Below are 17992 nucleotides of genomic sequence, written 5' to 3' on the forward strand. Positions count from 1 at the left end.
ATGCAAGAGGGCATCAGAGGAGGGAGGGAAGGAAAGAGGGACCCCTGAGCATCATTCAAGGTACCCCAGGGTGCCACGGCACACAGGTTGAAAACCACTGTCTTAGGGTGAACAGGGCCCTGCCCCACCAACCCGTCTGCCGTCAGCCAGCCCCCAACTAGCCTGCCTTTCTACTTGAAACCAGTCTAAGGGGTGGCCATGCCTGTCAGCTTCCTCCTCCTCCTCCTCCTCCTCCTCCTCCTCCTCCTCCCTGGTCTCAGTGTTGCGCTACAGAACTTAGCAGGGAGGCAGAGGATGGGGCAAAACTAGAGTGGCTCTGGCTACACTTACTGTTGATCTCCCTGCCTCCTGCCCTACAGTGTCCCAAAGGCACCAGCAACCACTGCATCTTTGGTGCCCTGGCAGAAAGGCAATATATAAATGCAATGGCTAGATTTAATAAGATTAGATACTGATTTAGAAGCAGAAGCAATTTGTCCCCCCCCCCAAAAAAAGCCCTAAGAACCTGCTTCCCTAGAGGGCTACCCAAGCTTGACCAACAAGTTGCTTCAAGTATCTGCTTCCTATGGCCCCAACCAGAGTTGCTCAGGGTCAAATGCTTCTCCAACATCTAACTTTTAGGGGCTCTGGAGCACTACGTAACTTCTGTATTCTTCATACACGAGACTAACACTGCTGATGCCTGTGGAAAACAGACAAGGAGTTGAATGCAGCAAGAGAGCGCTTAGGCGGCCACCGGCGGAGTCTTCCCAGCGTCTTTTTTCCAGAAGCAGAAATGCAGGCGGAAGATGCCAGAGCGCAAGAAAAAAGTACACCATTTGAGAGGCAAGGGACCAGGATGGCACCCTGGGTTGGTTATGTCAATATACCGTTGGCCAGGTGGCTGTTCCCTCCGTGGCGAATAATGTCACTGAAACTCCGTTTCATTTTCTCATAGCAGGCAAAGTACAGGGCATGCGCTGGGCCGGCTCCCACCACAGTCACGTTGATCCCTCGCAAGGGTCTCCAGAAGCCTTCCGTCTGGATCATCTTCTTCAGGGCCTCAAACACACTTCTGTACTGGGCTTTGGGGTCGGGCTGCAAACTCTGCATCCGGGTCTAGAAAGAAAGAATTGAAGAAGCATGAGGAAAGCAGCCCTTGATGGCCCCCAGGATTAAGTTGAGGGCACCAGGTTCTGCCACTGAGCTTTTTTATCTAATCCAATCTAATCTAATCTATCTATGCATTTTTGCACTCAAGTGCCACAAAGGCAGCCACACCGATAAAACAAAGCCATTACACTCAGCAGCAAAACAAAACAGAATAAAACTACTCAACTGACAGTGCATTTGAAAGGAAAAGCGCTACCTAGTCCACTTGAAAGAGGACTGCAACAGAGATTGCCATCTCTAGCTACCTTCCCAGTTAAACACAACATGGACCTGGGTGAATAAGAAAGGTTTTGCCTGGTGCCTAAAAACAGCCAGTGACTGTGCCAGGCATGCACTCCTGGGGGGAGCATTCCACAAACAGGGAGCTATCATGGAACAGGCCCCTTATTGAGTTGGCATATGAAGCCGGGACTCAGACAATGTCCAGGTTGGTTCATGCGGGGAGAGGCAGGCCTGGAGGAGCTATGAACTCCTAATCTGTGGAGACCCGTTTTAAAAATGAATAAATAAGTCAAGGAAACTTACACACAGGCTCCAACAGCGTGCCAGCAGGGGGCGCTATAACTCAGCCAAACAGGATAGCACTCTCTCCCCACAAAACCCGGACCCTGAGAACTTTATTGCTGTTACTCTCAATACAACAGAAGCTGCAAACGAGAACTGTATGTACTTGTCTCGCATGTCTCAGTAATGAGCACCCACTTTAAACAAGAGTAGAAATGAGTAGGACAAAGCAAGAGCCTTCTGCGGTTTCAGAGTCACATTATTCTGGGCCTGTCGTGCAAAAGCCAATTTTAATTTGTGCTGTAAAGATAATCATGCTGAGAAACGGTTTGGGGTAGAAGCAGCACAAGATCAAGTACCAGGGCAAAGTGACAAACTATAAATTAACATCATCAGATCTAGTTGGCACAGATATGAAATTATTGCTCCTCCAACAAAATGTGCAATCTTCACTCAAACTTCCCTCTTGTAAGATAGCAAATCTGGCACCATTTTAAAAATGGAATCTGGGGGAGTTCGGAAGTTTCAGATCCTTTAACTTGGCTTCTGTCCCAGGTAAAGTGGCCGAAAGCATGGCACTAAAGCTGGAATCATTAAAATGAAGAGCAGGCTTTGGCAAGGAAGAATCAGCACGACTTCCAAACAGGAAGCTTATCATACCTAGCATTCGTTGAGGCCACACCTTGATGAAAGCAAAAGATAAAAACCCCACGGCCCGCCTAATTACTATATATGAATTTTGGAAAAGACTGGAATATTATGAGAATTGAAATTTTATTTCCCCCCCCCACTTATATTGAACACATTTTGGGGGGAAACCCTGACACCCCCACCCAAGTATTTATATATGCCTACCTGGTTGAGAAACACCTGTCTAAAATCAGGGATTGTTACAGAGGAGCTCATCCCAACCTACACTCTGCACACACCCCAGAATTACATTATTATCATCATCATCATCATCATCATCATCACCACCACCACCACCATCATCATCAGTACTGTCATTATTTTGCTCAGCAGGTGGCAGTGCACTGAGCACAGAACACAGAGAAAAAGCAAGTCTGGGTGCTGACTGCATGTATCATGCACCAGTTACTGTCAGAGTAGGACCTGGGAGACCAGGGTCCGAATCCCCACTCAGCCGTGAAGCTCACTGGGTGCCCTTGCACCAGTTGCTCACTCTCTGCCTAACCTACAGGGATTAAATGAGGAGGGGGGGAAGCATGTATGCCACCTTGAGCTCCTTGGAGAAAAAGCTGCAGTGTAAATTAGCCCCAGAGAGCAAAAACAAATCCTTGTATTGTATTGTGGCATCCACAGTGACTCAGCAATCAAACCTATTGTTCTGGAGTGTCCTCTCTGTCCAGGCCTGAGCTCAAACATATGAAAATAATTGTGAGATTACAGCTAGCACACAAGCAAAGCCTAAAGTGTGATGCAGCTGCAAAAGGCAACAGGCACATGTGATTCGAAGCCATGGAATCAATGGTGTCACTTTATTCCACACTAGCTACACCTCCTCTGGCACACGATGTATCCCTCTGGTGCCACACTTTCTAAAAAAGTATAGTCCGGGGTGTCCAACCTGAGGCCCTTGAGTTGTTTCTGAACTTCAACTTCCACCAGCCCCAGCCGTCGTAGTCAGGGATGCTGGGAGTTGTGGTTCAGCACCATCTGGAGAGCTACAGGTTCCCCATTTCTGAAACAGAGAAAGTGGAAAGGGTTCAGGAAGAAGACAATGACGATGGTCAGAGGTATAAAACCAAGTCCTTAGATTGTGGAGGGTGGAAACATGATAGAACTCTTCAAGTCCTCCAACAGCGATCACACAGAAGAGGACACATCCGCACCATACATTTAAAGCACATCCATACCACTTTAACAGTTCATTTATCAAGGAGCTACAGTTTGCAGCAGCCTATAAACTACAGTTCCCAGGATTCTTTGAAGGAAAGCCATTCTCAAGTCCACCCACCTCACCCAACAACCCTATGATTCAAATGCTAATTATCGCATTCGTGCTTTTTGGAATCTGTGTCCGAGCGCATGATCTCAGGACAGCAAGACTCTGGGATGCAATTCAAGCTACTTGGCTGGAAGGAAGAACCAACGCTGCCAGTGCCGACTGGACTTGTCCCAACAGCCTAATGTCAGCCTGAGCAATGCAGATCACTGTCATTCTATGCAAATGCTCATTAGCTCTCGCTTCCCTGCTCATTAAACATGTCTGAAAATGTACCTGCCCTCAAAGCTTACAAGTTTTGTGTGCATGTGCTAATGATGTTCCACCAAGGTACAGCCAAAAGGTATACAGTCAGGCTGTGCCATGGTCTCAGGTGCTCCAGCTCTTCAGTGGCAAAGCTAGGAACTCACTAGCCAGCCAAGAAATCTCCACCTTGCTGTTTTAATTGCTTAAGGCAATGCTTAAGTCACCTGGATCGTTTCTACTGGTTCAGGCCTGGGCTGTTTAAGTTGCCGTGAAATCAAAGCAGAGGCCCAGCAAGTCTACTCAAGCCCCACAGAGCTGCTTGCTTGCGTCTCTCCTTTGAAGAACGGCATTCCAAGCTGGAGCACAAAACCACTCTGAGCAGCGGGACACCATCTCTCGCTCTGCAGTCTCACAGCAGCTCTGCCTCAGCGAGAAGAGGGGTTCCCACCACTTTGCCACTGTCAACAGCAAGGTGCAAATCCAGGCTTCCTTACTAACACAAGTACAGCAAATCCCACTTCAACACAACCACCTATTTTCAAGGATGAAAAAGGGATGCAATTCTAATCCCAGAAGATTGTCTCATTTGCTGCAAAGAAAGATGCAAGAGAAGAATTACAGCGGATAAACACCAATTTGCCAGCTGCCAAAAAACTTGAGATTGGCCTGTCATGTGATGAACACATAACCAGCCTTGGCACAGCCTTCCTAGAAGCAATTAAAGGAACTGTGTACTTATATCACATTTGCGTTTATATCACATTTGCATGTATTTATGTATTTATTCATTTATTCCATTTATCTCCCAACCTGACTCCCAAAGGGGCTTGGGCCAGCAATCTGGAAAGCAGACAAAAGCCATACCGATGCCTATGGGCTTCTCCAAGTCAATTTCAAGCAGTACTTTTTTCAGGGGGTACTTTAGGGTACACAGCACTGACACCTCTTTTTTGGTTGCTGTTAAAAAGTGTGGCACTTACTGTAACAACTTCTATTGTCTATTGTATGAGGCAAACATGCTTGTCATTAATGCCTCCCAAAGCAGGCAAAGTAGTTTTAGGAGACTGATCCTGAAGATCTTACACACACACTTATATTATTAATAATTGCTTGATAATAATATTGCAGAAAATAGATAGCATCTATAATGTTAGTTTCAGGTGTTGAGGTGCTCCTGAAAGGTCAGACTTCGGCTCTAGACTTTCCATGTCTTCCCCTGCCCTGTGGAACAGAATCCCTGTTGAGATATAAAGAGTGGGACACACTCTTTATACTTCCTGGAAACCACTGAAGATATTTTTGTTTCCAGAAGCGTTTCCTAACGTACGTGAAACCAACGTTATTATGGCACTTGTAAAAAAGGCTGCAGCCGGGGAGCAGCGTTGGGACCCCCAGAGAGCCACTGCCTGTCAGAAAAGTCAGTCCTGAGCTACAAGGTCCAATTGCCTGACTCTAGACAATCTCCTTTGGGGACCCACCTAAGGTCATATTGTCAAAGGAAAGAAAGAGACAAGGAAAGAAAGTTGTGCATCTCAAGGGCATAAAAAATAACACCCAACTTTAATAAGCACGTTTTCATACCCTGAAGTGCTCGAAACATTGGCCAACTTACATGATATCTTGCTGATGCAAAAGCCAGGACTGTAGCTCAGTGATAGAGCACCCTTGGCAATATATTTTCAAACTGTTGTCCTAGGACCATAGTGGGGTCTGCAAGCTCCATTTGGGTGTTCTTAAGCAGTTTTAATGTGCAGTTCTTTAAAAAATGGCTTGTGTTTATATCTGTCAAGCTGTCTTGGTTGGGGGGGGTCATTTTGAAGGGCAAAACAATTCTGTGCAGTAGTAACAGCAAATTTGCTCTTCCAAAGTGGATCCTATCTATCGGGGTAACATCACATGTGTGGGGCTGGTGGGTGAGAAATGGCCTCATGACTAGAGATTCCCGCTCCTGCCCCATACACCTCTAATGGCACAGTTTGCACGCAAGAAGGAGGTATCTGTGGGCTTTCAGGCACTCCATGATTCCTTGCTTCCCCTGCCCCTCAAAAGAGAACCCAGTGAGGACTGAGCATATTCAGTGCACTAAATATTGAAATTGGGGGCGGGGGCGGGGTGGAGAACAGAAAATCCAGGAATGGAGTATGGGCATGGCTGGCTGGAACCCTGAACTAGAGCCCTCCGCACCTCAGCGTCTTGCTCCAGGTCCCACTTGCAATTCATAACAAAACAAAATGCTGGACTCAGTAGACTTTTTGCCTGATCCAGGCAGTTGTGTATGCGTGAGAAGTGTTTGTGTATATAGCAGGAACAGCAGGCTCTGATATCTGCCTACATTTTCAGATCTGTCTTGCAGACAGGGGTGTCTTTTGTAATAGTGTAAACAAGCTGAAGGATTCATTTTACATAAACCTCCTTGTGACTAAACTGGGTGTGGTGCTCAAATATTTCAAAAATGTCCCTGCTCCATTTCCCCCTTTGCCTTTATCCCTTGGACCAGCTATCCCTGGAAAGTGATCTGGCTTTGTATGACGGGCTTAGTTAACAAGTTTTTGTTGTGAGTGTAAAAGGAAGCAAAGCCCAATACTCACAAATCCTCAAAATAAATCCATTCTTGGACTGGACCTCCCCCCCCCCAAAAAAAAACTGGCCCTAAGACATCTTACATAATTCTGTTGTTGCCTTTATATCTGTCAGACCATGATAAACCTGGTAATTGTGGCTTCACTTTTTATTTTATCTAAAAGGGCAGTCCATTCACTTGCAAAACATACTTTCTGCTTTGAAGGGAACTGTGACACTTAGCAGCCCTGCTCAGCTGCTCTGACTTCATCACACGTAACCCATATGACTGCAAGCCTTCACAGTCATAGGCGGAGGGTTTTTTAAGCTTTTAGGACGAAAGTGATTCTCAACTTCATGCCCGATTTCAATACAATTACGGAATAAGAGAATGCAGACCAACAGACACTGGAAGAGCATAAAGCATAGCTGTACCTTTCTGCCACTCATCAGTGTTAGAAACTCAGATATATAAGCTAGGTGCCAAATGGCTCCTTAAACCAAGGTTACAGTCGCCAAAACAGATTGCCTAGTTGCCATTTTGGGGCCAGACAGCTAAGTCTTGTTTTTCAAATGAGTGGCTGTCACCTGGCTTGTTCAGATGACAATCTTGAGCTAGGTTAAGAACTTTGAGAACTTAAGGAAGAAAAGTCACTTTATCCACATATATATTGGCTGATTCCTACCTCTTTTTGTTAATGGTGGCATGCAGTGCTATTTTTCTAGAAAAAGTGGTGCCAGAACTCACCCTGAATGCGTCCCTCATCCTCTTAGAATAGCAATGGTGCCTACCTGAGAGGTGCTAGAACTCACCTGAGAGATGCCAAAACTGAGTTCATGAGTTCCAGCTGAAAAAGCCCTAGGCATGGACCATTCATAACGTAAGAACATTCTTCATAACTGCAAGCAGGGCACTGGGGCGGAGTAAGTGAAGTACAAGCTACAACAATTGACTATAACGTTGTTCAGCGCTCCTGTTCCAGCTGTACAGAAAAAGCATTTTGGTTCCTGAAATTCATTCTGATTGTGCATATAAAATATAACTGACATAATTCTACAGGATGTGGTATTAGTGTGTGAAACCTGTCCAGATCCAAGGAGTCCCAGGCATGCACCCCTAGATGGTGGAGATATCAGACAACATCCTGGCGCCCGGGCATCTTCACTTGGTCGCAAGCGGCTAATAATTTCAAACACTCCTTCAAGGCGTATAGTACAAAACGCCCCTGGGTGAAGAACAAAGAAGAGTGCCTGGGAAATAACATCATGAGGTACCTGTTAATACTGGCTTGGTAAGGAATCACATTGGTGCACACTCTTGCAAACCAGCTTTCTGCACGCAAGGGGGTGGGAAGGGTTTTCCACTCGTCTTGGACAAGCCATTCTTTGGCAATGGAAACAAAATCCTGACAGTTCCCATTTGCACACACTCTCCAGCCACTTGAATCAGCACCAAAAAAAATCTCTCCAAGCTGAGCATCATATGAACATCTGAAATGGCCTTACACTCAGACCACGAGTCCACCCAGACCAGGACTTCCTGGTATTATAAAATTAATTTTGTAAAGAAATGCACAGCATCCCATTCCTCACAGTGGCCAACCAGATGCCTCAATGGTGAACGGACAAATAGGTCATGAACAGAACAGCATTCTGCCACTGATGTTCCCATGCAGTAACCTTCATTCGCAGGAAGGCCACCCTTGATCTTGATGGCAACATATAGCTCTCATGGCTGGTTGGCTTTGGCAGCCTTATTCTCCACAGCAAGAACCCTCGACGAAGATCATCACATGAGATAAACGCCGAAGGGCTGTAGATATATTGTAAAGGCCCTGGGCTGTATCCCATGCTGATCATACTCAGACCCACTGAAATTTGCAGACATGGCTAACCTAGGTCCAAGTATTCAATGGGTCTCCTCTTGAGTAGATGGGGCTCCTCAACCTGGGAAGGTGGCCCATTTAGAAGAAGAAAAACTCTGGTCCTAAATCTCCACTGCCTTGTGGAACATCTTCAGGAGAAGAAAGGCTAAGGGGCAAACCCTACACAAATCTGAAATGGAGTCCGTCAGATGGTTGGATGGCACCTTGTACTCCTCCTTCCAGCAACTCCTGCACTGACTGCTACTCCTCACTGTCTCAGGTAAAGATACGGTACCTTTTTGTGTCCCTCGCAAGGCATCCAATCCATTGGATCCCCACAGTTCCTGTCCAACAGCTCTGGAATTTTATGCCTCTGTTTAGATCAGGGTTTCCCAAACTTCTGAGTTCACTGATCCCTTTATGAGCTTATAAAATCGTTATTAACTGCAACCCAAATTCTTGGGAATGTAAATGAAATACAATCAAGAAAAATCAATATATAACCAACATTTATCTATCAATCACCATTCCCAGGAATCATAAAAAAAAAGTTTAAAGGAATATTGTTGCGCTGTGGAATCATCTTATTAAATTTATAAGTTCCTCAATGGCAACAGCAATGCACTCTATACATGCCCATATTTCTGGGGCTCATAGTTCCTAATTAAATTTTTCACTCTGTACCTCATAAACGCCTTTTCTAATCCTAGGCCTCCTCACCCTCTTCACAGACCCAAAACCCCAGGGAGAGGGGAGGGGAATATCTACCTGGAAACACTGGTTTAGATTGCAACCCACACTGTTATTATGCCCATGAATCCAGGATCTGTGTTACCCATCAGATTTATCAGTTCAGAAGCCAACATGAAGCATATGCAGGGCCAGCCCAAGATATTTTGCTGCTTCAGGTGAGGAACAAGATAGTAGTAGTAGCAATAGTAGTAGTAGTGGTAGTAGTAGTAATTTATTTATACCCCACCCATCTGTCTGGGTTTCCCCAGCCTCTCTGGGTGGCTCCCAACAGAATATAAAAAATGTAATAAAACATCACACATTAAAAACTTCCCTAAACAGGGCTGCGTTCAGATGTCTTCTAAAAGTCAGATAGTAGTTTATTTCCTTGACATCTGGTGGGAGGGCATTCCACAGGGCAGGCGCCACTACCAAGAAGGCCCTCTGCCTGGTTCCCTGTAACTTTGCTTCTCAGAGAGGAAACCGCCAGAAGGCCCTCGGAGCTGGACCTCAGCGTCCGGGCAGAACGATGGGGGTGGAGACGCTCCTTCAGGTATACTGGGCTGAGGCCGTTTAGTGCTTTAAAGGTCAGCACTAACCCTTTGAATTGTGCTCAGAAACATACTGGGAGACAATGTAGGACTTTAAGGACCGGTGTTATATGGTACCTCCTACTCCTTGGCTTACATGTTCAGAAGCTGACTGGACTAGCAATCATGGCAATTCTGGCCACCACAAATGAGAGCAGTAGGCAAGTTTGGAGGGTGCACAGCACATGCAGCCATCTTTCCACTACCTTGCTGCCACTTCCTGCCCTCCTGCCCAGCATCTGATGCCTGAAGGAGCTGACTCCCTCTGCCTAATGGTAGTACTGGCCTTGGACAGGCCTCAAAATAAAAAAGCATCTGGAATCTACATTGCAGTAGCAAAGCACATATGACTAAGATCTATGAACGCTGGCCCTGGCATGCCTGTCTATGGAGAGATGCCACTAAAATGCTATTCTAGTAAAACGCAACCAAAGCAATCCCTTTTAATGGTGAACTTTAGTTTCCATTTAGCTTCCTGCAGACTATTTTGAGACATTGCATTCTGAGATTTACATTCCTAGCACAAAGCTGCACTGGAAAACAAAACATGTCACAAGGCTTTGCTATTGAATCCCCTTTGGCTATGTCAATAAAAGCTAAAATAAAGATGTCTTGCAAGTGTGGACCATGAAGCAGAACCAGTAGCAGCTTGTGCTTGCCCAAGAACGGGAAATGCATGCAACTGCAGCCTGTGTGAAAATGGGGCTAGAGGGAAGCGCTGCATTTTAGGAATCCAAGCAGTTATGCTCCTTGGACATTCTTCATACTGGAGTACCGGTAGTGATAACCATGTACTTTTAGTGCCCAGTGCAGAGAGCAGTCGGTGCCTCCAAAATGTGGGGATGCTACAAGTCCCACTCATCCTGACAAGTCAATCCTCCACATCAGGGCTGTTGCTCGGTGATGGAGTAGGTGCTTTGCATACAGAAGGTTACAGAGGCAATCCTTGGCAAACCCATGGACGAGCTTTGCCCTCTTCGATCCAACAGCCCTTCAGGAAGTCATGGTACTTCTGCATCTTTGAACTTCTCCACAGCAGGAAGGTGCTCAGCCAACATGGCTGCTCCCATCACTGCACCGCCTGGGAAGGAGAAGCCCCACTTACCAGCTCCCAAAGTGCTGAAAGGAAATAGGGCAAGCCAGAGCAAGCAAAATAAGTCCCAGCTTTCTAGCTGACTACACATTATTAACAGTTAATAAGCCTTCTGCAGGGCTTGCACCCAAATTTGAACACAAACTCATTAAAAAGAAGAAGTCCCAGCACCTAGCGAGATGTGAAGGCCCGGTGGGGGGTGGGGACAGAATACTGGGGAGGAGGTCCTCAATTTTTCCATTTTTCTTCCAGGCCTTCACATATCTAGGAATACAACCCTCAAGTTAAGCCAACTGCTGATGACTGGAAAATAAAGTAATTGAGATTTTCTTTAGACATTAATGGAGCTGCATTCCAGAGGAAGAGAAATTTTGGGTGCAACCCGCAAGACAATTCCCCAGAAACACCTGTATTGAAAACAGGTAGATTTCAAGGATCCCACAAGGGAAACTGCTGCAAAATAGGTACCACAGGGATCCTCTTCACAAAAATGCAATTTTATTTCATTTACATATAGTCCCATTCTTCCAAGCTCAGAGCAGCTTGCAAGTGCGGAGGCATCGCTTGCAACTACTGACAGACCAACAGCCCCCAACACACACTTTAAAATATGTGTTGTGCATCCTTTCCAGCATCTTAGCCCCTGCTTTTCTTCATTGCAGATGCCTCTGTCCCAAGCATTGAGACATCCAGCATTTCCCATGTTTTGTATACGCAGGGCACAGGATTCACCCCCAGCGACACACTCCGCAGCAAAGCGCCCACTGCTAGTGTATGGGGCCCTGTAGGAGCTGCTACTCTACATTGTTATTGTTTCCTGTTCACCTGCCCAAGAGAAGAGAAGAAGAGCCCTCTTGGAACAGGCCCAAAGCTCATCTAGTCAGGTATCTTGCTGTCACAGCAGCCAGCCAGATGCCCACGGGAAGCCCGTAAGCAGGAGCCAAGCACAACAGGACTCTCCTCACCTGTGAGTCTCAGCAACAGCCATTCACATGCCTTCCATTCTTAGAAGCATAGAATTGTAGAGAAGGAGGGTCATCTAGTCCAACCCTCTGCAATGCAGGAATCTTTTGCCCAACTTGGGGCTCAAACCCACGACCCTGAGATTAACAGTCTCATGCTCTCCCAGCTATCCTGCATAGCAGTGCAAGTTGAGCCCAGGAAGGGAAAGAGAGATGGGGGTAAGCAAATGGACAGTTGTCACAGTGGAGGGGAGAACGTGGACCAAACTCAGGGCTTCACAACCAAGGATTCCCCCCTCTATAAACTCAAACAGATGCCATCTTTTTTAAAAAGGCTCCAGGAAAGCGAAACATTTGAAGGAGCAATCTACCTGCCCTCAAGCAAGTAAAAGAGAAGAAGCATCTTTGAACAAGGTCACAACTCAGTGGCAGAGTATGAGGTTCCAGCAGCCTGCTTCTTGGGAGAAAAGCAATGACAAACCTAGACAGCATCTTAAAAAGCAGAGTCATCACCTTGCCAACAAAGGTCCATATAGTTAAAGCCATGGTTTTCCCAATATTGATGTATGGAAGTGAGAGTTGGACCATAAAGAAGGCTGATTGCCGAAGAATGGATGCTTTTGAATTATGGTGCTGGAGGAGACTCTTGAGAGTCCCATGGACTGCAAGAAGATCAAACCTATCCATTCTGAAGGAAATCAGCCCTGAGTGCTCACTGGAAGGACAGATCCTGAAGCTGAGACTCCAATACTTTGGCCACCTCATGAGAAGAGAAGACTCCCTGGAAAAGACCCTGATGTTGGGAAAGATGAAGGGCACAAGGAGAAGGGGACAGCAGAGGACGAGATGGTTGGACAATGTTCTCAAAGCTACAAACATGAGTCTGACCAAACTGTGGGAGGCAGTGGAAGACAGGAGTGCCTGGCATGCAGGCACTAAACAACAACAACAACCATGAGGTTCCAAGCTCAATCTGTGGCATCTCCAGAAAGGGCTGGCAAAGACTCCCTGCCCAAAATCCTGCAGAGCTGCTGCCAGTCAGTGTAGACAATACTGAGCTAGATGGACCAATGGTCTGACTCAGTATAAGGCAGCTTGCTCTGCCCCCAAAGCCACACATTCATATAAATAAGATTCAATGCGAAGAGCAACAGACCACAACCACCACCGCAAAATGATTAAGACCCATCAGGAAAAGGCAGAGCTTCTCAGAAGCTTGGAAGGAATCCTCCCCAGAATGACTGCTCTGCAGAAGGAGGAAACACAAGCCAAAGGAAAGTCTCTCTTTGGCAAGTGCAACCAAAGTTTACCTTGGCAAAGCACAGATCTAGTATTCCTTCACTTTCCATTTGCAAGCAAGCAGCCATGGCAATTGCACACACTCCGTGTTCCAAGAGGCCTGCCATTCAAGGTTAGTCAACGCGTCCACACTCGGAGCGCACCAAATGCTCAGTCATCTTTCCCAGCAGTGAAACAAGGTTATGTAGGCAGGGAGGGAGAAGCAGGCCTGGGCCAGAAAATGCAAGCTTCCCTTGTTAAGAAGAGAAAATGAAAGCTTTCTATTGACACATGTCAACACAATTCACTCCCCTCTTTCCTGTTTAAATTTAGATTGCACACTCCTTGGGGCAGAGGCCTATCTTTTTACACTTGCGTAAATACTGGGAAATGTCACATTGACACAATAATAAACACTTTCATCGAACTCTGAACTTTCCCCCTCTCTTATTGGATGAGAAGCAGAGGCCCAGTGCAAGCCCAGCTCATCCACACTAGGTCAAGTACTCCCTAGCCCTGCTGTGGCTCAGTCTGGAGTTGAAAAAGTCACACCAGGAAGCCCAAGAGGACCAGACTATTCACCCACCATTCCTCCCTTCCACTCAATCCACAGATACATAAACATTTAAAATATAAAATCATTTTATCACTGTTCATTTTCTAAAACTTTCAAGGTTGCTTATGACAGCTTTGTAACTTTTCATGGGCTTTTAAAAACTGTTTATTAACTGTTATTTATTACATTTATAGTCTTCCTTTCCACCAATGAGCTTGAGCCTAGTAGCAGCTTGCATCTCCAGACTTGTTAACGCAGGATACTACCCTCTTAGTAGCAGACTAATAATAATAATGATCCCTTCTGCCAAGCAGGCTGGCAGAGGAGGGGTGGAGCTGAGGGGTGGGTTTCCCATCCTCCATGGCCAGCACAGAAGTGGATTCATGGAGTAAGAGGCAGAGAGATCTGCTCCTCCTCTGCCGGACCACCCACTCGCCTGCATGGAATTCCTAGTCGCCTGTGGCCACTGGGTGAGTAACAAACACAAGGGGTACAATGCAATCAATCAGGATAAAAAGCAGCAGATGAGACAGCTTAAACAGTACTAAGAACACATCACTGATAGAATTTTAAATAGCTTGGGAAAATAAAATGGGGGGTTGTTTTGTTACCAGCACCTAAAAGATAACGTTGAAGGGCATTCTCTACCTGGACTCCTGGCAAGGCAGACTCATACCCTGTCAGAATGAGTCTGCTTTGCCACTGACAAGAAGATGCACATGGACAAAGGGAGACCTTTGAGTCAACAGGGGCTAAAACTGATCCGCAGGCAATTAAGTTAAGGCATTTCCAGCATTGCTAGCCCATCTGACCGAAATTTCCTCCCCACCCAAAATGCAGTAAGCAGATCACAGGCAAGTCCCTCCACACTCCAGAAAACAAAATAAATCCTTTGACCATGCTTAAGAAAATGATTTTGTTGAGAAAAAAGAACGCCCACAGATAAAATGCAGCAGGCAGGTTTTTTGGTGCAAGAGCTTCTAGCTAGGATCCATCACGTCCATATTGCACAAACAGAGAATAAGGCCTTTGTGGCAGGCACTTTCCTGGGTCCTATTGAACACAGCAAGACTTATTCTCATGGACGGTACATGTACACAGGGTTCTGCTCTGAGCTGCATGGTATCCTTCGCCCAAGACCACGACATCTGCTTAACCCGTCACCTTTAGGTGACTCCCAGGGACCTGGGCCAGACAGCAAGCAGCTGCTCATGCACAGCCATCACTGCAGGCATCCAGCCCTGTGTGCCTGGTTAGCAGCACACAATAGCCACACAGCGGCCAAAAGGCAGACGGAAGGGAAATATGGGCCAATAGCCTTCTTAACGTGAACAGAACAAACTGACAGCCAAGATATAGGTTTTTAGGAAAAACCCTATTCCTGTGACTGTAGTTGGTTTCAAACAGTTTTCAGTATTGTAGTTTTTTAATTGCTGCAAACTGCCTTGGGACCTTATGGTGAAGAGAAGGAAAAGTATCAGATTAACAACCAACAACAACACCAAACTCACCAGCCATCACCTGAGCCACTCATCACATAATGGCACCACCTCAAGACAGAATTCATTCCTTATGTGCAGGCAATTGCATACTTCAGTGCTCAATTGCTCATAGAAACACATGCTGCAGAGTCAAATGTGCCAGGAGGGATCGAAACCAGTTTTTTAATCAGTGCATGCAAAATGTTATAACACCAGGTTGTGCTTTGGTATCCTTACACGCATGTGCAGAAGTGATCTGCACACCAGGGGAGGGGACTGGACTGGGGGGAGACAGAAGGCATGAATGCGCCCATCAGTTGTGGCAAAGTTCAGGTAAGTGGGAGCCCTAAAGACTGGGGAGAAATTTGCATAGGGAGAATTTCATAATCCCTGTGAATAAAGGCCCAGAGCAACCTTCAGGACGGTAGACTCTTCCTGTTATGCCGATTACGCAACAGAACAAGCTTCCACAACAGCTGCCGGAATGAATGCCCTCATTTGAGGCCGCAATTTTAAAGGCACTTTGACCAGGAAGACCAAGATATCACTGCCAAAGTAAGGCTGTGATGCAACTTAGAACTTTTGCTCTTACAGTTTCAAAGTTATTTAGTTCCAGTGGTGGCAGCAGAGGAAGGGAAGGGCAGAGAGGAGAGAAAATGCTGCTTTCAGTTTCTCACAGTCTCGCCAGGATTTTCAGTAAAGGGGGAAAAACATTTTTTGTAACATGAGGAAAAGTCCAAAGTAGTGGGCAAACCCCAAGAAGTGTCTTAACTGTTTCATAATCCTGTCTATTTGCCCAACATCACAATGGAGTTATGGGAGTGCCAGACCAACAAATTTCTAGCCCTCAAATGTACAATGTTTGAGTTAAAAAAAAACAGTTGTTGTTTTCTACATCTCCAACCACTGAACTTCCTGCCCTTTCAGGAAATCCTCACATATCATCCATGGAACTCCTGCATGGGAAATCAGATTCTGGAAAAGGATCTATAATGCATGCAAAGTTCACCACCTCAAAAAGAGAGATCCGCTACAGATACAGTACATGTAAATATCCTGCTTGGTGTTCTAATTGAGAAAACCTATTTCATCTCCTCCGAGTTTCTGGTTCTCCATCACCTCCAGCAAAACAAGGTCACAGAGAGTGCCAAGGAACAACGTTTAGAAAAGTGCTCGTCCAGCAGGCACACCTGAGTCGGAGGATACAGTAAGCATTCATATAGCATTTTCCAAGTGTCCCTCACACAATATATTGTTGGAGGCATCATAAGAATAGCACATGGTAGGTCTATATTATTATTCTCTTGTGGTGCACAGGAGGAGCAAGGCTTGCCCAGCATGTTCACAGCAGAGCATGGATTTTTGAACCACTCCACATCCACACCAGACATTTTTCACGTGGGTCCCTGTGAAGGAGGATTGTTCAACTACTCTGGGAACTGCAGCTCTGCGAAGGGAATAGGGGTCTTCTAATGACTCTCAGCACCCTTAACCAACTATAGTTGGTTATGCTTTGGGGGAAGCATAGATGTATGAGTATTATGCTGCTTTAAATGGCTGGTGTGGATGTGGCCCCAGCTTAGTCTCTGACCCACTACACCAAACCAGGGATGAAATGGGAGACTGTGCCCCCTTTGGGCTATCTTCCATAGTGTTGGGCCCTCCAGATGGTCAGAAATAATGAGAATTGCAGCCCAATCTGGAGGGGCACAGTGTTCCTCACCCCCCCAATTAAAAGTTCCTCGAACAGAGCTTTCCCAACTTTTCATGTTGGTGACACACTTTTTAGACATGCATCATTTCACGACACACTAATTCAGTTTTACTAGCTACCCAGAAGGCTGCCTGCTCCCTTTCCAGCCCCAGGAGGAGCACAGGGAGTTTTTGCGTGACATACCTACACACTAAAGTATCACGACACACAATTTGGAAAGCTCTGTCCTAGAAACTCAGTCTGAAAGTTGTCATCCTCTCATTTTAGGGAGATTTAGTTTTAGATTTCGAAAAGAGATTTTTCAAAAACTAGAACCAATAGAAGGCCTTGATTCACACGACTGGCTCTCCTGCTACACATCGCATAAGCGTTTTTCATCCAAAAAAACAGGAAGTGCTCGTAAGCCATGCGAAGCAACTTTGTGTACACTTAATTCTGCCAAGCTCTGGCAACACACTCTGGAAAAGCATGCCAAAGCACACTTTTGAATAACTGCGTGCTGGATTAGAGCAGCGCAGCCAGGGAGGGATGCAAAAGTTCCTCTTTAGCTACTTAATCATCATGAAGCCAATTTTGCTGGAAGCAGGAGAGCAGAAAAGGGAAGAGAACCAAACCTCCCCCAGTTACCGTACTTTTCTGTGTATAACACGCCCCTATTTGGGGGGACTCAAAATTAAGAAAATGAGGAGGGGGGATTCCCCGAAGTTCTTGAGTTTTTTTGGGGAGGGGAACGCCAAAAATCACTCACCCACCAGATAGACAATGCCGCTCACGTGCATCAACAAAACAAACTACCCTCATTGCCAAAAAAAGCAGCAAATCCCATTGTCCCATTGCCAAAAAAAGCAGCAAATCACCCGCCCAATTGCCACAGCAACAGCCAATCAACAACAGCTCTTGCAGCAGCCACCAATAACAATCTCCAACCCACGGCAGCAACCAATCCCACAGCCCCACAATGCACTACCCATGTATAAGACGACCTCAAATTTTGAACATGTTTTTGGAATAAAAAAACATAGTCTTATACACGGAAAAGTATGGTATGTCATTTCAGAAGGCCATGTGCAACCTGCGACAGAGAAGAAATGAAAGCATTTCACCCTGTGGTCTTTCAGTGGTCCTGTGCAACCTCTTAAACATGCAGAAGATACACTAAGTCCTGATTAAACATGATGGGCAAGCAAGCAAAAACTTAGCCAAGCAGCATTCCGTGAAGCCAGCGCCTCATTCAAACGGACTGCAGCAATGCAATGCTTGCCCAAGCTACAAGTCACAGGCCGGCTGCTAACAC

At 46.0% G+C, this 17992-nt stretch overlaps 1 protein-coding gene across 4 annotated transcripts in view; it reads right to left on the bottom strand.

The window, feature by feature from the left end:
- SLC25A37 (solute carrier family 25 member 37) overlaps nucleotides 1-17992 on the bottom strand; it is a 41805-nt gene that overhangs the window by 10597 nt on the left and 13216 nt on the right. For 3 of the 4 annotated variants that reach the window (XM_080982585.1, XM_080982587.1, XM_080982588.1), the window contains one exon: nucleotides 870-1098. In XM_080982585.1, coding sequence (XP_080838711.1) covers nucleotides 870-1098 — 229 coding nt within the window. Of the gene's footprint in view, nucleotides 1-869; nucleotides 1099-12979; nucleotides 13105-17992 lie in introns of those variants that run through there. The other variant, XM_080982586.1, reaches the window with a different exon arrangement.

This window comes from Podarcis pityusensis, assembly GCF_964106645.2.
Source record: "Podarcis pityusensis genome assembly, chromosome: 15".
Classification (NCBI taxonomy): domain Eukaryota; kingdom Metazoa; phylum Chordata; class Lepidosauria; order Squamata; family Lacertidae; genus Podarcis; species Podarcis pityusensis.